Source organism: Parasteatoda tepidariorum, chromosome 7 (assembly GCF_043381705.1).
Source record: "Parasteatoda tepidariorum isolate YZ-2023 chromosome 7, CAS_Ptep_4.0, whole genome shotgun sequence".
Taxonomy (NCBI): Eukaryota; Metazoa; Arthropoda; class Arachnida; order Araneae; family Theridiidae; genus Parasteatoda; species Parasteatoda tepidariorum.
Genome location: NC_092210.1, coordinates 71,670,398 through 71,697,004, shown reverse-complemented (window position 1 = coordinate 71,697,004; position 26,607 = coordinate 71,670,398). Strand labels below are relative to the sequence as shown.

At 26.0% G+C, this 26,607-nt stretch overlaps 1 protein-coding gene across 1 annotated transcript in view; it reads right to left on the bottom strand.

Moving 5' to 3' along the window:
• Positions 1–26,607, bottom strand: part of LOC107440022 (solute carrier family 12 member 2) — an 86,110-nt gene that overhangs the window by 21,403 nt on the left and 38,100 nt on the right. Inside the window, exons 2-13 of the mRNA XM_071183816.1 lie at positions 21,576–21,659; positions 18,109–18,184; positions 17,773–17,868; positions 16,561–16,700; positions 14,726–14,839; positions 11,863–11,974; positions 10,115–10,242; positions 6,279–6,488; positions 5,349–5,456; positions 2,838–2,961; positions 761–922; positions 173–272 (exon numbers count right to left, since the gene is read on the bottom strand). Of these exons, the coding sequence (XP_071039917.1) occupies positions 173–272; positions 761–922; positions 2,838–2,961; positions 5,349–5,456; positions 6,279–6,488; positions 10,115–10,242; positions 11,863–11,974; positions 14,726–14,839; positions 16,561–16,700; positions 17,773–17,868; positions 18,109–18,184; positions 21,576–21,659 (1,454 nt within the window). The remainder of the gene's footprint in view (positions 1–172; positions 273–760; positions 923–2,837; positions 2,962–5,348; positions 5,457–6,278; positions 6,489–10,114; positions 10,243–11,862; positions 11,975–14,725; positions 14,840–16,560; positions 16,701–17,772; positions 17,869–18,108; positions 18,185–21,575; positions 21,660–26,607) is intronic.

Genomic DNA, 26,607 nt, shown 5'->3' with positions numbered 1-26,607 from the left:
AACAAAACATGTTTCATGAATATGTCTATTTATTATATATGCTTTTACCAGAAAATTAAAACAAATTAAGAAGTTCATATAAATAAAAAAAGGTATAATTACATTTTTTACTAAATAAATATCAAAACTTTTTAAAGTTATTGTGGATTCTGAAGTATAGAAGAAGACATACCTATAATTTTTAACATGATCACTAACATGGTTCAGACGATAAGCAGAACTCAAAGCAGTCTTATATGTCTGTGCCTGTGCAGAAGAGCCCCAATTTACATCTAAATAGAAAAAATATGAGTCCATGAAACAAATAGAAAGGAAAAGTTAAGAAACAAAAAGTATGATTTAGAAATAAAACCTTATGTTAGAGGGAAACTTTTACATTTTCATATTTTACAGAAAATAATCTTATTATAGGATAAATAAACTTACTTTTAGTATATTTTAAATTATATAAATGAGATATACAGTTTTCAATAACTTTAACAAGATGGCAGTAGAATTAATTGAGGCTAAAAAGAATTCTTATGCATAAGTGTTTATAGAAAATAAAAGGTTTAAATTGGTAATAGAAAGATGATTCTGTGAAAATTACAATCTCTTTCTTCTATAAAATAAAAATATTTCCCTCTAAAAACTAATTTAAGTACATGCTCATAAAAGTTTATTTCTTGCAAAAACTGTATCAATGGCATAATAATTTCCCTGAACTTAAAAAACTAGTGTCAAAGAGCTTTGAAGAATTAAAGTTTTAGATCATTCTTACCAGGTTTTCTATAGAAAATAAAGATGTACAAGCCCAAAATTAAAGCAAATGTCAAAAGTGCTGTCCACCAATTCATTATAAACATGACGGCAAGGCAAAGAATGGCACCCACTAAACTTAGCCATAGGTTGTAATATTTAAAAGATGGTCTAAATCCTAAAAAATAAAATATTTATGACTTATATTCTTTTTTATTGAACATTTTTAATTGTTCAACGAAAGTAAAAAATAAACTATTTCAAAAATAAATTTAATAGGGGATTTTACAATTAAATTTTTTTATTTTAAACAAACATAAGAATTTTTTTTTTTAATCAAAAAATTTTTAAGGGTGGATAATTAATAAGAAGCTACAGAATTTTTTCTCCATATTCTTGAATTTCGTTGTTAATGTCATAAAGATACATTACTATGTTATAATACCTGTATATTGATAAATCTGGAATTCATTCTTAATGATGAACTAAAGATTTAACTGATACATGTGTTACACTACCATAATTTAGATACAAGACTAATTAGCCTTAACTAAAAAATGCAACAATAAAAATAATAAATTCAGAGCTTTACTGCAAAAGTGAGATTTTATTTAAATATTGACTATTATCATATACAGTCAATTCGCTATAACTCGAAGTACGATAACTCGAATATTACTATACCTCGATTTTTTTTATGAGGTCCCGACTCTTTTATCTTTAATTTCATGTTAATTATTCTCGATTACTCGAATTTTACTCCCTTTAACTCGATTTTTTTGGGATCTTTTAAAGCAAGAAAAAAAAACCTAGGAGCTGATATCTTGCCCCTTCCTTTGCAACACACACACAATGTCTTTCGCAATCTTCATGGAGGAGCTAAAGCTGTCCCTCTTGAAGTATGTGAACAGTGGTTAAATGAAACGTTACCAAATTTACTTCAAGGATACAGATAAANCAGGTCAACATTGATAACAAACAGTGTGAGAAACATTAAAAAATCAATTTTTGCAGTTTATTTCTTATGATATTCAAAATAGAGAAAAATAAGATAAAATCAGTAATCTTATCTAAAATAAAAGTAAAAAAATTGAAATTGCATTTAATTTCTGAAGAATTTTGTAAAACTTTAAAATTGTAAAAGAATGTCTTTTCACAATTTATGAAATATTATGTAATATTTTCCACAAAATAGTTCGATTTTAAATAAATGAAAATACATTAAAACATTTAACCAAAAAACTTCATACCATGGAATTGTTGAAAATTAAGCAATATAAAGTAAATACAAAAGAATTAATTCTTTAAAGTAGGGTTACACATTTTTGAGATTTCACAGATAAAAAGATCCACTCAAATATCAATTATGTACTGGTAAAAAATATTTTTTATATTTTAAACAGAACATTGCATAGGGTGTTAAATTTTAAATTTTTAGTATGTTGGAGAGAAAAAAAAACTTTACATTACAAATAAAGACTACAGTAAAGTTGTTTTAAAGAATACCTTTTTACAATATCAAAAAAAAAAAATTGAACATTCTAAAATTATTTATTACTTCTCAAAATCCTTTCCTTTCCTCTTATATTTTACAATTCTGTTTTTAAATTAATCCACTGTAATACTTTGGATATTGTACAGTTGTTAGTTACTTAAATTTTTAAAAAATGCAAATTTTAACAGAATGTACTGGTAAAACCATTACCATTATGTAAACAAAATATAAAAAAATTATACATATGATATAAAAACATTAAGAATAATTATACTAAAATTTAGATTTTATTGAGACATTAAAAAAATGTTTCAAGAAAAAAAACAATAAAAAGTGTAAATTAAAAGCATTTTTTTTCTTCAGCTCAAAACTATAACTTTTACTTTCATACAATTATTATCAAGTGGTATTTTTAGATATGTGTTAATTTATTAGCCAATATTCATACATTTGTAGGTATTTTCATGTTAATTTATTACTATTAATTAACTTTAAAAACATTATTGCATACATTATGATTATCATGACTATAATCCTTGGTTTTTGACTCTTGACAGGTATAAAACTAAACTCTGCTATAAAATAATAAACGATAAATACTGACCAATGGCTGTACAGGCTAAACCAATGACTAGCGTTAAACAATATCCTCTTCTTGGCTCATTTCCCTTGCCAAAGCCTTTTGCAAAATAATGCAGATGAGGAAAGAGTTTATCTTTGCATAAGGCCTACAAATATACAATAGATAATTTTTCTTAGTTAATTTAAAACGATAATTCAAACAAAAAACATTAAAGGGGCCAAAACTCTGCACATTTAAATTACTATATTACCATGTAGAATTTTCAAACATACTAATTAGTTTGACTAGTATAAAATTATTATAAATCAAGGTCAAATGAACATTTCAAACTATATTATTGATAACAATACTTGAATTATTTTAAAAAGAATTTTTGGCAAATTTTAATTGAAACTTTTTTCTAATTGATAACTTTCTATAAGGGAAAAAAAGTTTTTCATCATATAACCTTTAGATTAAGATAATTTTTTAAGAAACTGGGTTATTTTTAAACAATGTTAGCCACAAAACACTCAGAATAATCAGATATAAATCTAAGTCCTGAATTCTTTAAAGGTTTTGAACCAATGGCAATTTTTTTACAAAATATTTTCCTCATAAAAATAGCATTGAACTATGCTTAAACCAAACTTCAAAAATATTTTTGGTTCTTAGTTATTTAGTGATAATAACATTAATTAAAAAATAGCATCAAGAATAGAAGTTATTTTAAAGCTCAAATAAGATTTTCTCTGTAAACAATTTCTGAAAGAACGTTTTAAAATATTTTACAAATGGATTTCTGTATTATTACTAAGGTTGTTTGACTATGCACATGCTTTAGAAAATATAATTGATACAAGTAATAACATGAAATGAAGCCAAACACATAAGCTAACATTCTCCGTTAAAGATAGCCTAATTTTTATGTAATTCCCACATAGGGACAGTAAGCATGGTTCATCATTCCTATAGGTATAAATAACAATATAAAAATTGTGCAGAGTAAAATGTGTTCTATTGCTTAAAAATTCACAGTTATTGTTCATAGTTAAATCCATATTATAGTTATTTAAAACTTCATATTAAATGAATAAACAATATTATTGTTCAGAGTTAACTGTGTTTATTCATTATGAAATATTTAGTGTTTATTGATTATTAAAATATTTAGTGTTTGTATGTATTCGTATAATAATTATTTTTACTTAAATTTGCTTGATGATTACTTTAAAAGAGAATAGTAAAGTTATATAGGCACATTTAATAAGTTAATTAATTTAATAATTTAATTTAACATTTAATTAATTAATAGTAAGGCACATTTTGCACTAATTTTATCAGAAAATATACAGGCAAAGTAAAGAATTTCTTGCCGTATCGTATGGGTTAGCTCTATACAGTTAGAGAAAATAACAATAAAAATTGTGCTTTTTCTAAGCAATTCATATAGAATTGCAAAGCTATTACTTAGGGTAGGTGAGGAATAGCAAGAAAGAGGTAGTACTTATAAAAGTTCATTATAAAAAGATTTAAAATAACTGCCCTATCTGGAAAAATAAAATTGAATAAACTCTAGCAGCATAAAACTAGAAATAACTTTTGATTTGCTTTTCCTCCAAATTGAATTACTAAAATCAATTAAGAATGTAAGCATCAATGTCAATTTAGCAATAAATACTTTCTATGAAATTAAAGACTTGTCAATTGATTTCATGATATCAAAAGCATGGCAAAGAAGTTTTTATAAGTTAGTTTACTTTTTATAGAGTAAATGGTAAAGAAAAAAAATTAACTGTAGTTGAATGCAATATATTCTCAGTGAGCTTTTATTCTGCATACAGCTATAAATTTGTGCAAAAGAAAATGGGCGCAAACAAAAAATGAGCTTTGTCAATGTTTGTATTTACTTTTCCTTACTTTTTAAAACACTAAGCATAATTAAAACAGGGGCAAAGTCCTGGCCTTATGACAATGGCTGGTTACATTGCAGGTGTAACATTTCAGCCATCTCTTCTTATTCAGAACACTAAATGGTAAAGTGATTTTAAAAAGTCCAAATTCATACAACATTAATTTAATAGCCACTTTTATAAATTTATAGGATTCGTAACAATCTATTAAAAACAAAAATTAACTTTAAATATTTTTTCAAAAAGTCAGATCTAAAAATAAATTTACTAAGTGATTTATGCAAATGAACGATGTGACATTACAAATATATTTTTATCCATTTGTTTATTCTCTTAAAAGAAAGTTTGTAAGAGAACTTTGAAAAACAGAAAGTCCATTTTCATAGACACACATTTAGAGCTGTGTCCAATTTGTTAGAGACTATTAAGCCTTCTACTTTTTACACTATGTAATGAAAAAATCTGGAACAGGTAAAATTAAAACTGGTAAGTACAATTAAAAAGAGAAAATTTAATTTGTATTAGATGAAGATCTTTAATTCTTTTTTTAATGTCTTTTATGTACAAATATTGTAATGGATCATAAAATAAAAAATCTCAGGTGATTTTATCAGAATAACGGAATATCATTAGTACTTACTTGAAATACTTTAGGGGCACTAACAAGACTAGCAAGAGCAGATGATAAAGTAGCTGCAAAAATGCCAGCTAATATAATAGGTCCAAATGCTGATACTGTCTCCATAACCTACAATCAATATATATGTAGCTGATTTACACATACATTACAAAGATATTATAAATTAGAAACCATATTTAAAGAAAAACTTTTGACGAAATAGTAATAAGTAAAACTTTATTTACTATTTGCTTTTAACAGCCATTTTGCACCAAAGACATAAAAATTATAATATCAAGGATTTACACAGCTATCGTGCAGTTAAATCTATATGCAAGAAAAGATAATTTGTATGAAAGGTTACCTTTTCTATATGTGTCAGTATTTTATACCTGTACCATTAATAAATTTTGAAATTCAAAAAAAAAAAGTGAAAAAATATTAAAAAATAAATATAATCTCTTCTAAAAATAATTTTTAACTAAGAATTAAGACATTCTGACCAATAGAGTAATTTATAAACATTATTTTACAACACTTATAAAAAAAAATTCATTTTTAATAATTTTTATTTCTCAGTCCCTTTAATATCATTATAATAACAATAGTTATTAATTATAAATTAATAATCATTAATTGCTTTGTTACAGTCATTAATTGCCATAAATCCCTTTCTTTAAATTAATTTACAATAGTCATTAATTGCAAATTAATTTAAAGCAAGGATTCTCTTATTTAATCATATCATTATATAAGTTTGGCAAATTTCATTAAAAAATTCTTATAACCATAACAGATTAAGTGTGCATGTGCTACATATACAAGATGGTTATATATCAGACTCTCCCTAACTTCCAATTAGAGGTCTGAGATACACTATAAAAAAATAATGACCCTTCCATACTTAAATAACTTGCTTTTAAAAAAATGTTGAAAACTAGTTGAACATACTTCATAGAAATTCATCATGCCATAAGGACACATTCCATCAGGACCAAAAGTGCAGTTCCTAATCATGTCAGTGCCGTTCATTGCAAGAGTTTCATTTCCATTAGCATCGCGTAAGTAAACAGATCCAGCAGTGAAAGCAAACCATATATAACTGATAGACGATATCACAATGGCAAGAACAGTGCCTTTGGGAATAGCAGTCTGAGGATCCTGAAGAAATATTTACATTTAGTTTACAAGAACATTACAAACAGAAAATATATTATATAATTAAAGTAATTTAAAAGACTTTTTAAATTAGTATGTTGAAGACATTAAAACATTAGCAGAATTTACATAGATAATGTTTTTTGAGACACGAGACAAATAAAAATTATAGATGTGTGCTAGGGATTGACTGGGGGCCAAATACAGCCCTCAAATGGTTAACGTGTAGCTTCACACCATGCAGTCAATAATTGGAAAAACCTACATAACTAGCACAGGAAATTATATAATTATTTATAAAAGCACTGCAATTACAACATTATAATTCCAAAATGTAGAGCTACTATTTAATTATGACTGCCAAAAGATTTAAATCTTTTAATCAATTTTTGTTCATTTTTTTTTAAATGTTTATCAAAGACATGATAAAATATTGTAATATCTATATTCTATATATATAATTAATCTTTCCATAGAGAAAGGAAAACTCTGTGATAACTTATAATTTCAATTCTTTGAAGAAGACCAAATGTGCAAAACTTTGAGAGTTTCTTTTAATTTAAAAATATGTTCTACATATTTTGCATAGGAAATTTACTGTGTATTTACACAATTATAGTTTTTAAGTGAAAAAAAGATTAATTCAAAAAGATTTACTTAAAATTGTTCAGTTAATCAAAAATGACAATTATTGTAATTGAAATTTTTTTTGTCAAATGAGACAGCCTTTTAATTATGTAAATAGAAGTTTACTGGAGAAATGTAAATGCAAAATCAACTGAAAATCTTAGTACAACATTGTATGATTTTAAGTAAAACATGCTAAGTGCTAAAGTGGACAATTGTTTTGACTGCAATGAAAATAATATTTTCAGCAAACAAATAATATTTTTCTATGCGTAAAATTTATTTAAATAAATTAATTTCTTTTCAGACATATTTTAATATAAGCATTTAATATAATAAATAAATAATTCTTGCATTTATATAAATTTACAAGTTTTTGTATTTTGCGTAACGAAAATGTGAATGCAAGTTTGCTATTTCTTTTTCTGCCATGCTCTTCAACAGGATAAAAATATATGTTTTTAAAAACAATTTTTAAAAAATAGTTTATACTTTGGTTTGTATTTAATTGTTTATTTAACTTATTTTGTTTAACATTATATAAATTAAACATGAGTCTCTGAGCTATTTTAATGGATCACTAGTTTTGTTGATAAATATGTTGCACCTACAACAAGGAGATGTTAGGAGATATTTTGTTCCACATAAAATGTTTCAAATCTATTTCAGCGTGAAAATATTACTTTAAAGCTATTCTTTATAGTAATAAATTCATGTATAGTAACAAAAGTGTTCGTTTATAAACAACTGAATATATGATAATTAATCAATAATACTTTTTTTAAATAGTACAAAATCAACCACAAAAATTTAAAATAAGCTAATAGTTATTTTGTTTTTATTTCCTTTTGATTAGAGATTAATTTGTAAAACTGCTATTAAATTAAATAATTTATTAATTCGAATATATTGTTGATTAGATTAAATTTATCATTACAAATAAGCAAATTTTCAATTCTATTTAACCACCTGCACTCCATCACAAACTTTACCAAACTAATCATACAGGGGTGATTGTAAGCCCAAGTCAAAATTCCGGAAAATTTCTTAAGTCAAAAATTTTTTTTTAAAAAAAACCCATTTTTTCCCCCTTTTTTCTCAATATTTGTTAGTCTACTTAAAATATATTTAAAATTTTACGCATACCTATACCATTTACATATACCTATGATTACCTGGAGAAGTAATTAAAATTTACAAATATGTCTTTCTTTCTTGAGTTTATGATTATAACAACTATTTACTGATAAAAAATGAATATCAATCATGAATATAAGATTATAAAGTATCTCTCTGGCTCTCTTTTACAAACAAATAAAATAAACTGTGTTTTAAGTTCCACCTTTGAAAATTTGATTTCCGGAAACTTCTCTGATCAATGAATTTTTGAAGGGTCTGGATATTCGATCTCCGGAAACTTCCAGATCACTGTTAGCAAAAATTCTGGAAATCTGGATTTTTTCCGGAGCACAATCAGCCCTGATCATATGACAGTAATTCCAAATGGTTCAACAAATGTTGGCATTTAGTAAATGAAAGTGGATTCCAAGTATTTTTCAAACAATATAAATTACTTTTGCCATTTAGCTTCGCATTTTGGGGCTTAGTCACAAAAGAACTGGATTCACTATGCTTTCTTTTCTTCAAGAAATCTTCAATTTGTTACATTCAGGCTCTTTTTTAACACCTAATGATTTGAAAGGTACACTTTCATTCCTTTATTTAATAAAGAGCAGAGTTTTTTTTCTTTAGTCATATCAGCTAGCTCCCATCATCTTTTCCCAACTTCTTTTTCACAACAAAAGAAAAATATAACAACAATAAAGGATAAAGATTGTTGTTCCAAGGATTTATTGAGGCGCATAGCAATGTACATTTCTGCTGTTCAACAAACTACTAACAAAAAATAAGAGCAAAAAATTTCTAAGCTATCGAAATAATTTTTTTGACCCATAGAGCATAAACAGTCAAGATTATTATTTACTTTTCTGCATTCATGCAAATAATTAAGAATAACTTCAGAATGAAAATTTTGAATGAGATAAAAAAAAAAGCATAATTCGTTAGGGCCTATCCATAATTGATTACACTTTTTTCCATAACTTTTGAACTCCTTCTCTTTGATGCACTTAAACATATTCTTTACCTCCCCCCATATCACCTAAACGCATACTAGCTGTTCAAATCATATTTTAAACTTTAGTTAAGTTATATATCGTGTTTCAAGCTTTATTTTTAAACCTAAACAAGATATTTTAATGAAAATTGTGTGCATAACAATATTATCTCGTATATACTAACATACACACTAACTTATACATGCACTTATTTTAATAAAAAAAAATAATATAAACATCATATATTTAAGGTTGACAAGTATGTTCTTCGATTCAAAATGTTCATATTTAATTTAAACTATATACGCTTAGATAATTGTACCTCAATGAAGCAACATATGGAAGTTTTAAGATATGAAGCATCTGAATTTTTCTCCCACTTAGAACAAAACTTTCATCTACTTTTTATTTACAAAATCATATCTTCTGAAAACATTGAGATCTTAAGACAACCTTATTTTGATTCTATTATTGTTACAAATTACATTCTACCTTTCAACTTTTTTTTATGGTTTTGAAAACAAAACAATTCTGCTTACCACATCTGTAAACAATTTTATGAAATTAAATAGTGGCAAGCAATGATTTTATTTTGGTTAGTAAGTTTAGAAGTGAAATTTTATGCCCCTGCTTAACCATTAACATAAAATCTTGCACTTAAAAAGTGATAATTAAATAAAGTTACAAGTAATGATTCATTTCCTTTTTTTGTTCATAGTACAGCTCAAAATATTTTAGTATTAGATTATAATACAGCTTAGAATAAACTCTCACAGGGTACTGAAGCAGATGGTTACACATTTGATAGGGAGATAACATTTAAGTACTTTATCTTTTAATATAATACAATTAACAAACATCAATAAAAGGATAGACTATACTCACAGCCAAATCTCCTGATATATTAGCACCAGCCAGAATTCCTGTGGCAGCAGGGAAAAAAACAGAAAACACAGATATAAATGTTTCACCTTGACGGAATGCAGGTCCAAAATTTTCTTGCATTACATCCACTAAAATTTTATAAAACTATTCTCAACAAGAAAATACTGAACTTTTTATAATGAAATGAAAGATATTCAAAAAATATTTTTATGGATAACTGGTTACAAAAACCCTTTTATTTAAATGCATTAAAAATGATAAAAAATAACATTAAAACAATAGACTACATTTGAAGAGAAATATTGAGTTAAAAGATATGTAATTTGAATGAAACCAGTAAAATAGTTCTAGAAAAAAGGATATTTAAAAATAAAATTTGTTCAATCAATTTCATACTTAGTAATTTAATATTACATTGTTTAAATTAGTTTCAAAAACTGTATCCTTATAATCGAAAATGCTGTAGATCACTGAATTAAATATTTTTTTTTTTTTTTTTTTTTTTTTTTTTTTTTTTATTGAACTATTTTTGGATTAATTCTATACTTATTGGTAAAAGTTTTTTTTTTTTTTTATATAGCTTAAATATTTTTAGAGACACTGAAAATATAAAAAACTGAAATCAACCTGCTTTACAGACTGAACTGCAGGAACCATTTATTCCAAATCAACTTTTGTAAATTAAAGTTAATAATCAACTCATTTACTCATCACTCTTGCCAAATAATAATCAATTCTAAATCAACTTTTAAAACATATGTTTTTAAATTATATCAAACAATATCAAACTATAATTCTGTATTCACCTCATTCATCTGCTTTAGAACACAACGTTTTAAATAGTATAACTTCTTTTCAATATTAAGTTAGTTTTGCTTAGTAGTCTAAATGCTCCTTTTAGTTTAAAACATATGTCCTATCAATAAAAATTTTTTTTATTTTAAAGTGTTCCGCTAAATAAAAAATGAAATTTTTTAAAATTTATAATAAAAATGAGGCAAATTCCACTCATTAAGTTTAGAGTGTTGTATGTTTTAAGAATGAAAGAAAATAATAATATAAACATGAATTAAAATTAACTATTTTTTCTAGATTTATTAAGTTTTTAAATTTAATTGATTAATGAATTGCTTTAGTATAAATTAGGTTTCCATGCCTTGAAATTAATTTTAAATCAATCAAACTAGAATTATCTTTATTTTAAAAAAGAGTCTTTGCATTTAAATTGATAAAAAAAAAAAAAAATATTTCTTTTTGATTTGATTTTCGAGGAAATAAAGAATTTGAAAAAGAATAAAAATATGGTGTGAATTTGAAAAGAATGAAATAATCTGTAAAAACAGGTATTTTTTCCCCAGAATAAATATAATCATAATTACGTGCAATTCTGCACTGCATTTATGTGGGGGGATAAAAGAGCCAGACAATAATTTCAAAACATTTTACAACAAATATGAGAGAACATTCAGAATTCTTAAATAAAATAGAGGATTTTCTCAGTAAGTGACATATTTAATGTATCAAACATATTGTTCAAAAAAGATTAATTTTTAAGTAGGATTGTAAAGGAGTAATTTTTTTATAATCATACTAATGATGAATGGTTTTTAATGAATCAAGTTTCAACCAATTTAAAATCTTTAATTTCTTCTCATTTCAAAAATCTAAGTATTCTCGGAACTAAAGGTTCAAGGCATGTGATTAGGTCTGAAGGATTAAAACTCATAAAGAAGAAAAAAAATACTCACAGTCCCATCCAGTAAATCCATAAGACTTCTTTTCTACACTTGGAGGAATAAAAGAACCAATCACAAAATCTAACATAGACACTAGAAGAATTACCAAGAGTCCCATTTGAGCCTGAAAAGAGGCAATATACAAATCTTTTTGGATTGCCTTTCAGACTAGCAAGGCTGGATAAAACTTGATACCAGTTTGTATCAAATTAAGGTTGCTAAAGTTTTATTCTATGAATATAAGCCTAAATATATGTACTACCATATTTCACCTTTTCAAAAAAATTATATTCGAGGAAAAACATTAAAAATTTTCCTTTTTAAAAAAGTTAGAATGAAATAAATAGACTCCAAAAATTTTATGCATTATGCCTTCACAAACATACTAAAAATATGATTGAATAAAAAAAGAAAAAAGAGGAACGTATAAAATTTAGCGCTCATTTATTCAAATTTATTAAAGTGTCATTTAGCCGGTTCTTCAACTAAGCTCTTCTAATATATACAGTAGAACCCTAATTTTAGGTTTTCCGACAAACTAGCATTAAAAAAGGCATGAAGCTGGAAAGCATAGAATAAGGGTAAAAAAAAATCTAAGCCTATTTTTCATAAATTGACACTTACCAGAGTAACTATTAGAAAGAATTTGCAATCTTTTCTTGTATTTTATTTTTAGATACAATTTCAACAATATCCCTCTCAATACTTATTGTTTGCAAATTTGCTTTTTGGTTTACATTCGCAAATAAATATTGTCTGAGAGATTTTAGCTTTAAAATTTTTCATCTGTTGTGTGTATAACCTCCGATATTTTCTACTCATCTTTGTCATTTTCATTACTATCATCAGAAGTAGGCATTAAATCAGATATTGAAGAAATTGAAAAGGAAAGGGACTAGTGTTACACTCAATATGCGTACCATCAATAGTGGAAGATTTTCAGCCACACAATTTTATTCAGAAAGGCCAATGTTCCCGTTGAATACTGAGACACCTATTTTGTTAAACCCATTTGTAATGCATTTTAGTTGATACTATGCAACACTGCAAGAGATCAAATTCAGAGCACCCAGAGCATTTATTTTTGTCTTAGAAGCATCTTGCAGGTCACCAGAAAAAAGAAGAAATGATTACTGCACCAGTTGTTCAGTATAACGTTCTTCAAATGGATTATTCAAATATTCAAAGCTTGCTTGAAAAAAATTTCATTTCACAAATTTTGCAATTTAAGTTTCCATACTTCCTTCTATGTTTCACCCATTCCAGAACCCTTCTGATCTTGACTTAGGAAAGAAATCCCCTCTCACAGAGAAAAGGAACACATAACAAGATAGAATTGAAAGAATGTATGAACAATTTCAAACAACTAATAAACTTGTCTCTTTTTTTCTAACAAAAAAAAAAAAAAAAAAAAATTTAAAAAAAGAAAGAACTCAGAGAAAAAGTCTGTGCACTTTGTAAGGATAATTTAACATTATCAGTATAGGCAATTTTCACGGACCAGCAGTAAATGGTGTAAGAAGCAGCAAAACGTACAAAACAAACAACGGAAATTAGGGGTTTCACTTTTTGAGTGTAAAATATATTTATATAACAATATTTGTGCAAGAAGCCAATATTTGTGCTCTTTTCAAGAAGATTACAAATAGCAAAATTGAACACATTAATTAACTAATACAGTAACAATCACTTATAAAGATCACATGCTTAATAAGATTTGTTTAACAAGGAAAACAAAGTACTTTGTTTATAACAATTATATAAATCTATTAGAGTGTACTCTTTTATTAAGCACTTTTTTTAATTATCCTAGGAGTACATGCTGCGCCAAAAAATATAAAAAGTGGTGACTATTTTGTTTGTGAAAACTAAAATTTTAAATAAACAGTTTAATTTAAAAAATACAGACGTCAAGATATAGAACTAGAAATACATACCTAACTATTATAAATAAGCTTTGGCGGTTAAGAACGTGTTATTTAACTCGAAGAAAATAAAATTGAGTAGTTTTATTACCACTCTCTACGCTTTTAAGCATAGCTTGCACCACTGTTATCCTTGGATTTAATTACATTAACAGGAGAAAAAATTTCAGAAGCATGAAAAAATATTAAAAATAAAAAAAACATACTATACTCTACCAATTGTTCAAACTCAAATGCTTTTCAGTGTATAATTATTGCTTATAACAATAATTTAAAATGTGAAACAATTAAAACATGTTCTGGTGCTTTAGTCATAAAATATAGAACATTGTTTTGAATTTATGGAAAATACAGAGGATGAAAATTTAATGTATTTAGTTCTTTTAAAGCACTATTTAATGTATTTAGTTCTTTTAAAGCACTATTTAATGAATTTAATATTTTAAATAAAAATTAAAATATAATAAAATTTTGTTCAGCTTAATATTTTATGTTAGTGAAACATATTTCTCCTCCTCAATAAATATTATCTGGAAGCAATTAATTTAAGCTTAATTATGTTGAAATTTGTTATACCAATGAATGGCTGAATTTAACAAGCATTTAAAGTTTCTTGTTGAGTTCCTCATTACATATAAGTTTTCTGTACTGAAATAGTCCTCAGCTTCCCAAAATGTTTTTAACCCATTAAAATACAAATTAAGAAAATATAATCAAAAAAGTGGTCAAAGTTCAAAGTTGTTGCATATTCAACTACTTTTAAAATATCTGCTAAACAATATATACCTAGCAGTGAAAATAAACTTGCACAACAAAAAATTCAAACTCTCAACAAACTTAACAAGAAACAAACGAAATTCTTTTGAGCATTATAATTTATTTATTTTTTAAAAAAATAGATTAAAAATTAAAATAATTTCAAAATTCTCAGAATTTATTTTTAAATTTACCTTTGATTCCCATTCAGTTCCAATAATGGCAATTCCAAATAGGAATATGACAGTTATGCAACCAATAATTCTCACATCATGCATTCCAGCATCAACGATTGAGAGCCCATGATTCTAATGAAATAACAAACATTTAAAATAAATATGTGCAACAACATGTATTTTTTCAATGAAATAAGGTAAAAATCAGTTTATTAAATGAAGAAAATTTAAATATTAAATTAAAAACTGTTAGACCATTATCCTTTTCTTGAAAAACAATTTTTTTTTTTTTCAAAATGAGGTTATTTTTATACCAATATGTACACCAAAACGTGCCAAAAATTACTATTTGTATTCAAATGTTTGAATGAAAATATATATATATATATGTTCATAAGAGAATTGTGTTAAAATACACCAAATGTTTCTTTATCTCCCTTACCGTAAACTCAAGAATTTTTTCTTTGGAAGGCCAACCTAGGGAGTCAAAAATACACAAAGACGTTAACACATCTGTTGACATACATTACCACCTGTCTCTGATATGTATCTTTGCATATTTAATTAATCTCCCTCCTAAATTCTGAAATTATTGCTCCCCATTTATCATATTTGTCAACTCTTAACTCACAATTCTAGGAAAAATTCAAGCTTTGTAATGGTTAAAAAAAAAAAATATTAGGACAAAATTTTCATCAAAAAATCAATAACTAAAAAAGAGTGTTGTGAAATTTTGCTTCGTGAGGTACATTTCGTTAATTCTCCACAATTTTCTTTTTTAATAAACAAAATAAAAACAAATAAAAAATGGGCAATACTCAATATTTTCAAATAAAAATTAAAAGTACAAGTTGACCAGAAATTATTTTTTTAAAAAAAGGTGTGATTTCACACATGCATCACAAAAGGTGAGAAATTTCGTAATTTAGAATTTCTCGACTTTAAAAATAGGTCAATATAAAGATCAATCAAAATAAATTTAAACGAAAACTGATAATTATAGTTATTTTCAAGCAATAATAAACTGTTTCAAAATTATTTTGTATGTAATCTACATACTAAAAAATACATGTATACAAAATTAAACAAATGACAAGAAAAAGTAATGCATCTTAGTCTGGAAATAAAATCATCACAATAAAAAAAACTAAGATATTAATTCATTACTTAAAAAATAAATGTTATTTAAAAGTATTTCATACTTAACAATAAATGAAATGAAATGCATAAGGAATGAAAAACAATTTGTTCACTGCAATTTGATGGACAAGAGAAAAAATTTACAACTCAATAACGTTAATAAGTATATCCTTCACATCTTTTTCAAATTAGCAATCGGATATTAGGAAAAAAAACTTCAGTCACAAAAATACTAAATTTCTTCTTTACTTGATGTCCAAAAGACTGAAACAAGATTTTGAGTCTGAACAATAAATGTAATAAACAAATGATCCCTAAATTTGAACTATTATAAGTTTGTGATTGTAAACTATTAAGGTTCATCTTTTTTGAAATAAATAGAAAGATGATATAAGCATTCCAAAACGACTAAGTTTTGAAATGCATTAAAACTGTGCCATCAAAAATTAGTGAATTACCCCTGAAATAATCAACATTATACAACGTTAACTAACTAAGCATTTCGAATTTAGGCATATTTGCTTAAAAATATATTTACAAAACACAACTTTCTCGTCGAACAATAAGACAGCAATTTGGTTTACAACAGGAAAAACAGCAGTTAAAAAGGCGCCATTAGGCACAAGCATTACAAATGCTCAGCCAGTTAAAGAAATACTATAAATATACAAACCATCCTGAATTTGTGAAAATAGAAGAAAAATTAAACTTACTTTCAACAACTGAACCATAGTCTCAGAAAATCCCACAACATACATGGCAACGGCTACAGCATTTGCCAAAGAAAATATCAAACCAATAGCCCCTCCAAATTCAGGTCCCAAACTTCTAGATATCATATAATAGGTGCCTCCTAAAAAATCAAATATTTGTTAGACCAATGACTAATTAATCTTATAGTCTTATAATTTTGTTTCAAATTTACACTAAACGTAAATTAATGATTCACAGTTTTTTACATAACGTATGAATAGAGAGAGCAATTAATAATTAATTGTAAAATAATTATTTTAAAATAATGACTGAGAAAAATATAACTTTTATTTTCTAATTATCTGACAAGGAAAGTATACATATGTTAAAATTTCTATTAAAACAAAAATAAGCTTAAATTAAAGAGCATGGTTAAAAACTTCACACTGTTAAAAATTAGCAGCCAGAACTGCTTAGATAAAAATAGGCTTAATTTCATTTCTTTTAAACTAACAAGACTTTCTAGTTGATGTGCTTTCATGGTGTAACAGTTGGGCTGTATGCTTTCTTTCCATTTTATTCATTCTTTTATCTCTTAAATGCTGACCCTTAACTCACCCTGATCAAACAGTAGGTGAATATATTTTATAAATGATAGTAAATAGTTATAAATTAAAACTAAAAAATTAAAGAATTGCCATTCTTGTTTTAATAGAATACAGCACATGGAAATTAACACAGTTTAATAAAAGAAAACATTTTCAGAAACAAATATATTACTCTCTTTGCTCACAAAAAATTGATGGCAATTTTTATTTATTTAGAATCAAACGACAATGAAGGAAGTAAATCAAATGACAATAGAGTCAATAATTGTAAACAAAGATTGGAATTTTTAGGCAAAGTATATAATATGAGAATTATTGTATACCTTACTTACACAGTGAGACAATAACAAATGCCCTATAGATAGGCATGTACCTAATATGAAAATATAAAAATCACAAAGAAAGAAAGGGTGCCTTCCTTTTTCTTTGCTTTTTTTTCCAAAAAAATAATAAATAAATAAATGCCTGCACATACTTTTAGAAAATCAAAAATTACTTTTTTTTTATCGTTTTGTATGTAACTGCAATTATTGAGAATAAACTTATATACAAGTAGATGCAATTATTTTAATACAAAGCATTCTATCATTAGTAATGTTTTTCTTTTTTCAATATCTCACTTACCTCCTTTTACTTCTCCATTTGTACAAATAGCAGACATTGATAGTGATGTCAAAACTGTGACAACAGTAGCCAAGAGAATAATCATAATTGCTAAGCCTGAAAATAAAAATATTTTTAAATTTAATTACATGCATACGAAAATTGTATACATATTTTTTCTTTACACACTTGCAAAACTTGGGTGTGCTTTACACAGAAAGCAAGAAAAGAACTTTCAACAAAAAATTTGACAGCTTCTTTTACTAAAAACATTTTGCAATATTAACCTAACATGCTTTACTAAAATTCAGTAAATATGTAGCAGTAATATGATTGAAATATTATTTAACTTAATACCAATTCCAGCTTGTCCAACTACCCAAGACAATCTGAGGAAAAGCATGACGCCCCATATGTTTAGCAGACATCGGACCTGTGAATAAAATGTTATTTCAGAACTTTTTTTTAATAAGAAACATTTCTTAAAAGTAAGACAAGAGGTATCTTAATAATTTAGCTGTATTTATTTGAATTTTTTTTTACATAAATTTGCATGAAAATATAACTAAGATTAATTATTTAAAAGATTAAAGAAAACATATTTAATCTCTGAAAATGAAGTTTTTCACATTAATCATAAACATGTTAGCATTATTTTGTGTAACGTAATAACAATATTCAAAAATGTTTTTTAAAAAAAATTAACACAGTCTATGGTCTTAGTACAACTCTTCCATTACCGATACCTTTCCCGTTTGTTGTGAAATATCTTGAATTTTCCATGAATACAGAAAGAGTGACAACTATTTTTTCCTAGGTGGTCTTAGAAGTGTAATCTATGGTACAAAAGACTTTTCATTACTTAGAATTAGAAGTGAGTATAGCATCCTTGTGTGGAAATTAGAGTCTCCTATAAGGATTCATAATCTTAGTGAATTTCTTTACAAAGGGTTAACAAATGCATTCACCATAGTTTTCTTGTTTGAAATCTGCTTTTACTTTCATTGTGTAGAATTGTAATAGATGGTTCATGTAGGAGATATAAAAAAGTATTCACAGACGAACTATTATATCGGGAATATATATAAAATTAAAATTATGTGTTTTAAATGCATAATTAAAAGTTTGGTGTTTTATAATTTTTAGCGAAATATTTTAAGTGAAATCTAATTTTTCCTCTCACCTTTTTTTCTCTCTCTGGAAACAAAGATATTGGTCTGTAAAAATCAAACTACTATAACAAAAACTCTGATAATGTAGTTTAACTTTTTATTTATTTTATTTTACTCACCATCTGTAACTATAAACAAAGTTACATCAATATGTATTAAAATGGATGCAATAATTTATTTTGTGCTTGTTATAATACATAAAATTGTTTGTGAGTAAAAATTGAAACACTTGATCTTACAAATTACCAGTTATTACATTTTTACAAAATATTGCAAAACTTAACTAAATACTTAATTAAAATTTCATAACGTAAATTTAATTAAAAACTAAGAAAAGTTGTAAAATATTATATTAGTAAAATCAATATTTTATTTTGAATAGAAAGCAGTACAGCAGGAGATCAAAATATGTCCAATCGTGAATGAGGTTAAATGCAAATTCAGGCAGCTATGGAGAAATTTTTGGTCTAATAAAAAATAGACTGCTCAATTTTCCTAACTATGATTAAATATAGTTATTTTGCTACATTAAAAATGTAGTATTATGAACAAATACAGCACATGAGAAATGGAAAAGTATGTCATCATTTAAATTTTAAAATATAAATTTGTTAAAGTTTATTTTAATATATTCCTTATGCCACTTCAACTTACTCTCTAAAAGGAAAAAAAGAATATTTTCTGTTATGTTAAATATAACACAAATAACTTTATATGTCAATTTGTTTATATATTAGTTTGAATATCTTAAAATTTATGAGTGGGACCTTAAGTTCAATTTTATAAATTATAACTATTTTAATGTAATTTATATTAGTTTTAAGACATATGCTAGTTAATTCGAGAATTGTATGAAATCAAATGAATTAGTTTTCTTTGTTTTTTAAAAATCATTATCAAAAAACTTCAATAATATACAAACCAAATTTCTAAAATATAATTTTTAAAAAATATTGCAATTTAAAAAAAAGCGCAATAATTTTTGGGAAGATTTCAAACCAAAAAAATATCAATTCTGGAGAAATATTAGACAGAAAACTTTCTGCACCTCTGCAGTACAGTAATAAATTTAATTCAGATATAAATGATAATTTTAAACAATAACTAAATACTTATAANAAAAAAAAAAAAAAAAAACACAATAAAAAAATTAACATTATAAAAAATTAAAACATTCAACTGATATATAAACTAACTGCATTTAACTGTTTAACTGTTTTAACTGCATTTTGTTCGCAGTTAGGAAAATAACTCTTTCAAGTAAAAATAAAATTGTACTGATTAATACTTTTTTTCTTATGTCAAAAAATTTAAAATTTCACAAAAATATTACTGAATTTTTTTTTTAAAAAAAAAAAATTTAAATTAAGCAAATAGGCTTAATACAGAAAAGACTAAGCAAACAAAATATCATTTGAATTTAAAAAGAATTTAAACTAACATTTTAAAAAAAAAAATGGACAAACAAATTATTTTGAATAAAAAAAGTTATATGGGTAGTAACTATAATTTTTAACTAAATCTTATTCTCAGTTTAGAGAAATATCGTTCATTTTAAATATATTCTCTGTAGTAGAGATGAGTTTGGGCTAGTTTTAGGAGGTATAAGCCAACCTGAGCCGGAAGAATTTTAATCCGAGCCCGCGATATATAGGTTTAATTAGAGCTTGCCCGAGTTACACATATAAAAGCCAAATTTCGCAGTCTCACCACTCTGGCTTCGATGCCTAAATAAGGAAATTAGTCATTAAAATCTTTTTATCATAATTAATAAATTTCAGATTTTTAAACTTAATAACTGCTCCAAATGCTCATTTAAATATAGTAAAAAAAGTTATGAAAATTTTATCATGATTCCAAGTTTGCTGGAGTCCTAAACCTTTTTTCAGTAAATTAACTAGAGCCTGTGTTGGACCTCGACTCTGGGTGAGCATGTCTAATCTCTGTTTGTAGCCATTTTAGACTTCATTACTTAAATTTCTTTCCGTTTTTTTTTTTTTTTTTCATGGAAAAAGTAAGTTTCTCCGGACAAATGTCCAATCCTGAATCTAAATCCCTTCTTGCATTATTTCTTTAATGATCACTAAGTAGTCTTCTCTAAATAATTTCTAAGTAGTTTTCTTTTCTACTGAGCAGTTTTAATTTTTTAAATATTTCTTCTGTTGTTGTAATATTTTACTTTGCAAATTCTTTTGTGGAAATAAAAGACATTTATAAAACTCCTCAAGTTATAATGAAGATAAATCAAGGTTACATGCTATAAAAATAACTGGTACCAGTTTTTTTTAAATTTTTTTTAAATACATGTGCCACACACTACAATCAATAGCATATAAACCATTAGTGCTCCAATACTTTTCGACAATACAAATATAGCCACTTAGTTCATGGCACACATCCAAATGTTCAGCTATCATAGGCTGACCATAATTACAGAAAGTAATTATGGTCGGACTAATACTGAAACACAAAATAAATACATTTCAAATAATAAAATTCAATTAAAAAATATAATAATAATATCAAAAATCTAAATTATCTCTATCTGTAATAACATTAAGTACATAATAACATAAGTACATAATAACATTAAGTAAGCTTTAAAAAATACAGCAAAAGCAAGTTACAAATATAAGAAAGGAGCTGACTTACTAAAACACCTTGAATCCATCCTAGTTTTACAACTCCAGAGTTTAAAATTCTAATTTCATCCACTGTCTTCCCTCTTTTCAAATGCTGTAATTAAAATCAAAGTATGGAAAAATTAAAAAAATTAATAAATAATGCAAATGCATTTTTAATTTAAGGAAGCACATTAATCCTAAAAAATACATTCAAAACCAAATATAAAAATTTTATTACACCTGAAAAAAATATTCAATATTGGCAGGCTAAATATTACTTTCAAATAATATTCTTTTCAATAGGCCCTGTGGCAGAATTTTTTGAGCTTTCTGCGACAAACCTCTCTAGCACTGATATCTTTCTGCAAGATGCTTTTAATAATAACAAATATACGTATTACTAATTAAACAGAAACGTTGCGCTTAAAAAAAACATTTGAATAAAATAAAATTGTATTTTATTTTTAAATGAATATGTAATTTTTTTTTTTTTTTTTTGTTCTAATATCATGGGCGAGATTCTAACTAATCATTTCCTTTTTCGCATTTCGTAAATCATCATCACATCAACAAAAAAAATTAAAATTCGTGTAATCCGTAGCAGTGACTACCGAAAAAAGATCGTCAGTGAAATTACGCGAATATAACACGTGGATAACAAGAATATCGCCGCAAAGCGAGCCTGTCAAAGAATGATTTCTTGAAACCGCGATTCGAATTTCGCTTGCCGTAATAATATCGGTATATTTCAAAAATTCACGAGAATATAAATAATAACTGAGCAATGAAAGACATCGGGATTTCAAAATCGAGAGTCGGACAGAATTCTCTATGTCATTCTATTCAAGAATTAACACTTTTTAATGAAAAGAAAACATTATTAAATAATTTTTAAAAAAAAACTAGTTTGTATTCTTCACAACAAATATGTATTCATTAAAAGATATACAATCTTTAAAATATTTCAGATAAAACTTTTATGTGTAAAATTTCACACCACTTTAAACTGAACACTAAGGACAATGAGTTGTAACTTACACACTTTTTGACGAAAACAGAATCTGAAAAAATTAATGATGATTAAGTCAGAGTATCATTTGTCCTCATAAATAAAAATAAAAAAAATAAAATTATATAACAAGTGAGTACCAGGAATTTAAACAAAAAAAAAAGGAAATTGCAAACGATAATTTAGCTCATTAACAGAAATTCTATAATAGCCTAGGAAACAATCTAATTAACTAATTTATTATGAGGAAGTGAATAAAACCCACGTATAATATGACTTACAAGATCTGAATAAAAACTTATCTAAGAACTTTCACTCTCTCCCTCTTTCTTAAAAAAATAGAAATAAATTTTAACTTTTCTTTTTAAAAATAGATGACTAAAATAACATAACATTGAACAAAACAATTTTTTGTAATAATTCTATTGTCTATTCTTCCTTAGTAAATTTTAAACTCCACAAACAAAAAAGTGAAGGGGAAAAAAAAGTTTTTTTAAGATGCTTTGGTGTAGACACATTAAAATGGACATTTTTTACAGAAAATAAAGTTTTAAACGCGTCGAACAATGGGGTGAAAATAGTACAATAGCGTTTCATAAGTAATTCAGTGGAGATGGAAAAAAAATATGTCAAAAGGATATTTTAGCACGCTCAGTAAAATGAAGAAATATCAATTAGGCCATATCAAGCACAACATTGGAATACCCAATGTTTAGAATTCCTAGAATTTTACCAGAATAGTCAAATGATTTGAATTACGGCGTGATGCACGACAACAAAAAAAAACAGGTGAACAAACTTTGTCAGAAGCCACATCTTCTTGAAGAATAGCCACAAGTTTCTTTTAGAAAATACGTGTTTTGATAATTATTTAACGTCGTGAAATTACAAAATTACTCATTAATTCATTATTTATCTATATAAAAATGACAATAAAATGGAATCCTGCTAAACCTCTCCAAGATTTAAAGAGTACAAAAAAAAAATCGATATTCTTAAGACCATTTTCGAAATTCCTAATAATAATTTATCCATTTACCTTTATAGTTATAGAATAAAAAAAACTCTAAATAACTAATATCAATTAATCCTGCAAAAATATTATTGATTTTTTTTACATATTGTGTAATTATGTGAGTCAAAACAGTAAGAAATATGCATAAGATGTTGCCGGTACGCACAAATAAAAAAAAATCCCGAAATTCCGAGAACGATTTCTTAAAAATCCCAAATTTCAAATCAGTAATTAAAAAAATAATAATAATTAAAAAATAAAAATTGCATGGTAACAAAAGTGGATACGTTTTAAAATTAATACGGTAACTTTCAAGTAAAACTCAAACAATATAGAAGACATCAAAGTTTTGAAAAGAAAAACTCCACATATATACCATTTTTCCTAAATACTGACTCAATAACATGTTACAAAAATTTTCAGAAAAAATGTGAGGAAAAGGATTCGCTGAAAGTATATTGAAACGTATGGTTAATTTTAAATCACAAAGCGTTACTTTTTGTAAGAGTTGCAAATTTCCAAGTACATTAAAAATGAAGTAAAAAGCATCTTTAAAGATAAGAGGAGAGGAATGAATGAAACCACAACTTATGTAAAAATAGCTTTAAACAACCACAAACTTACCTGTTACAGAAAACTTTTAAAAATTAAATGTGGGATTAAATTTTTCAAGGTACAATTATTGAATTTTTTAAAAATTTTATTTTATATACAATCCCAGATTACATCACATCCATAACCATTATTATTACTTTTTTAAAAAAAATTTAAAAAAATAAAAATTAAAAAAAGAGCCAATTGCTAGAAAAATTTTCTTGTATGAGAATGTATCTATACGCCTTCCGTATACATTAATGAGCGAAATTAACAACAAAAAAAATTTTTTTTTAATCATAAACACTATTTATTCATTAGAAAAATATTTGAATTATTTATCTTAATTGTAAGATTGACAAATTGAATGACCCACATAAATCGATGAATTTTCTTAGCGGTAATTTCTTATGATAATACGCGCCTAGGGAATATTGATTGATTGCATCACATGGGTGAGGGATATAATTACAGTGAGAAGATATCAATAAGGTCATGGCTGTTACTATCTTTATTCCCGAGGTATAGGTCATCCAATTAGACTGGGCGCCACTCTTGTTGACAAACTTTGGTGGGGAGTAATTAAACGCTATAACATAAGGTATGCTTAAATAATAATAAGAAAAAATTCAAGGAAAAGTTTCGATTTATATTAATAGCTCTAGCCCCGAAAGGAAATTTCAAATATTTTTTAGATGAGAATTTAATGACTTATGTTCAGACAATTCAATGTCAAATGGCTTATGAATCATTCAGTGCGACATAAGTTTTCGTTTAAAAAGTGTTTTCACATTATCTTTTCAGAATTCAATTCAAAATAATTAAATTCAAGAATAGAAGAATAAACTAAACAAACATGCTAAGCGAAAACATTTAGGCAAACAGCAGTAAATAGATAGTAAAGGACACGCACACTTTTTTTGTTTTTGTTTTGTTGTATGTAAATAATGATGACAGAACTGTGAATGTAGCTGATAGCTCACTACGGGAAACATTTAATGTAGTTAGCATAAGTTAAAAATATAATAAATACCTAGGAATAAGGTTTTAAAAAAACACCTGCACTAGACATCAATTTATTTACATAAAATGAATCAATTTTAAGCACCATAAAAAAATTAAAAATTTGCACCGATAATGTTAGAAGCATAAATGAGCCTTCTTCAAACCTAAATTAAGCCATTTTTTCTTATTCTTGGAGTTGATTAAAATTCCCCGACTTTTTTTAGTTCTGACAGATTTCCTCCTTCTATAGTCACACTCAAATGCAATAAAATAAGATATTTTAAGGCCCAAATGCCATAAACGCTTCTTTCAACATACTTAAAACTTTTTTTTAATTCTAACTCTGTTGTGATCGTAAATTTTGAATTCGTAAAGCTTTTTAACGATCAAATTATAAAGGCATATGTATGTATGAAATTCTCTAGAACATTATCAGTATGCTTTGGTTAACAATTTCAGGAGACACTCATACTACTCTGCATAGGTCAATAGAAATTAGCTCAAACTAAATCTCAACTAAAGAGTAAAAACCTTCAATCACTATACAGAACATATGTACTCAATTATTTTTGCCATTGGGCAGAAACCAAACGTTTCAAGCTGACAAACCTCAAAATATTCAATCTCTAATAGATCACGTAGCTCGGATTAAACAAATTGGTTCCAAATAGCATCTTTTAAACTCGGCATTTTTTTAAAAATTTTTTAACAGTACTGTTTACCAAAAACCTACAAGCAAACATCTGTACACTGAACCATTACTATTGGTTAGATCTAGCTTGGTTATCTCACGGAATTTCATGCTTCCCTAGTAAAAAGTAGGGTGGTTGAAATCAAATATAGTCAAAAGAATGGATTTTTATAAGAAAGTAGGAGTAGGAGCAATCTATAACTAGATTGTTACAAGGAGATAAAGTGTAAAAAGAATGATAGTATGTGTTATAGCAGTCTATAATAGATATCTTGAGATGACATAGGGATAATTTAAACTTTGACCGAAAATTCTATATACCACTGAGGATATTTTACGTCACTATTGTGGTCGGTGCAAGCCGGATGCGGAGTTCGTATCGACCAGTCATCGCTGGGATTCGAACCCGGTCCCCACAATGGATGGCGAACACTCTAACCCCAAAGCCATCACGGTTCGATATATATCCATTGATATATATCAGCAAACCCTGATTGTATTTTATTTTGAATCAATTTTAAAAAAATCATAGTTTTGCAAGGCTGTCCGCCGATTCACTCTGTCTCTCTCTCTTTATTTATTTTGCAGCAAGGAAAGTCCTTTAAATAAGATTTCCCGGCTAAACACTTATTTAAATGAATAAATTGTTTTAATAAATTACATATCTCGAGAAATATTATGAAATTAAATAGCCTTAAAATATAGGAGGTCATCTGAGAAGAGGCCGTCCGAGAGGAAAAGGGTGA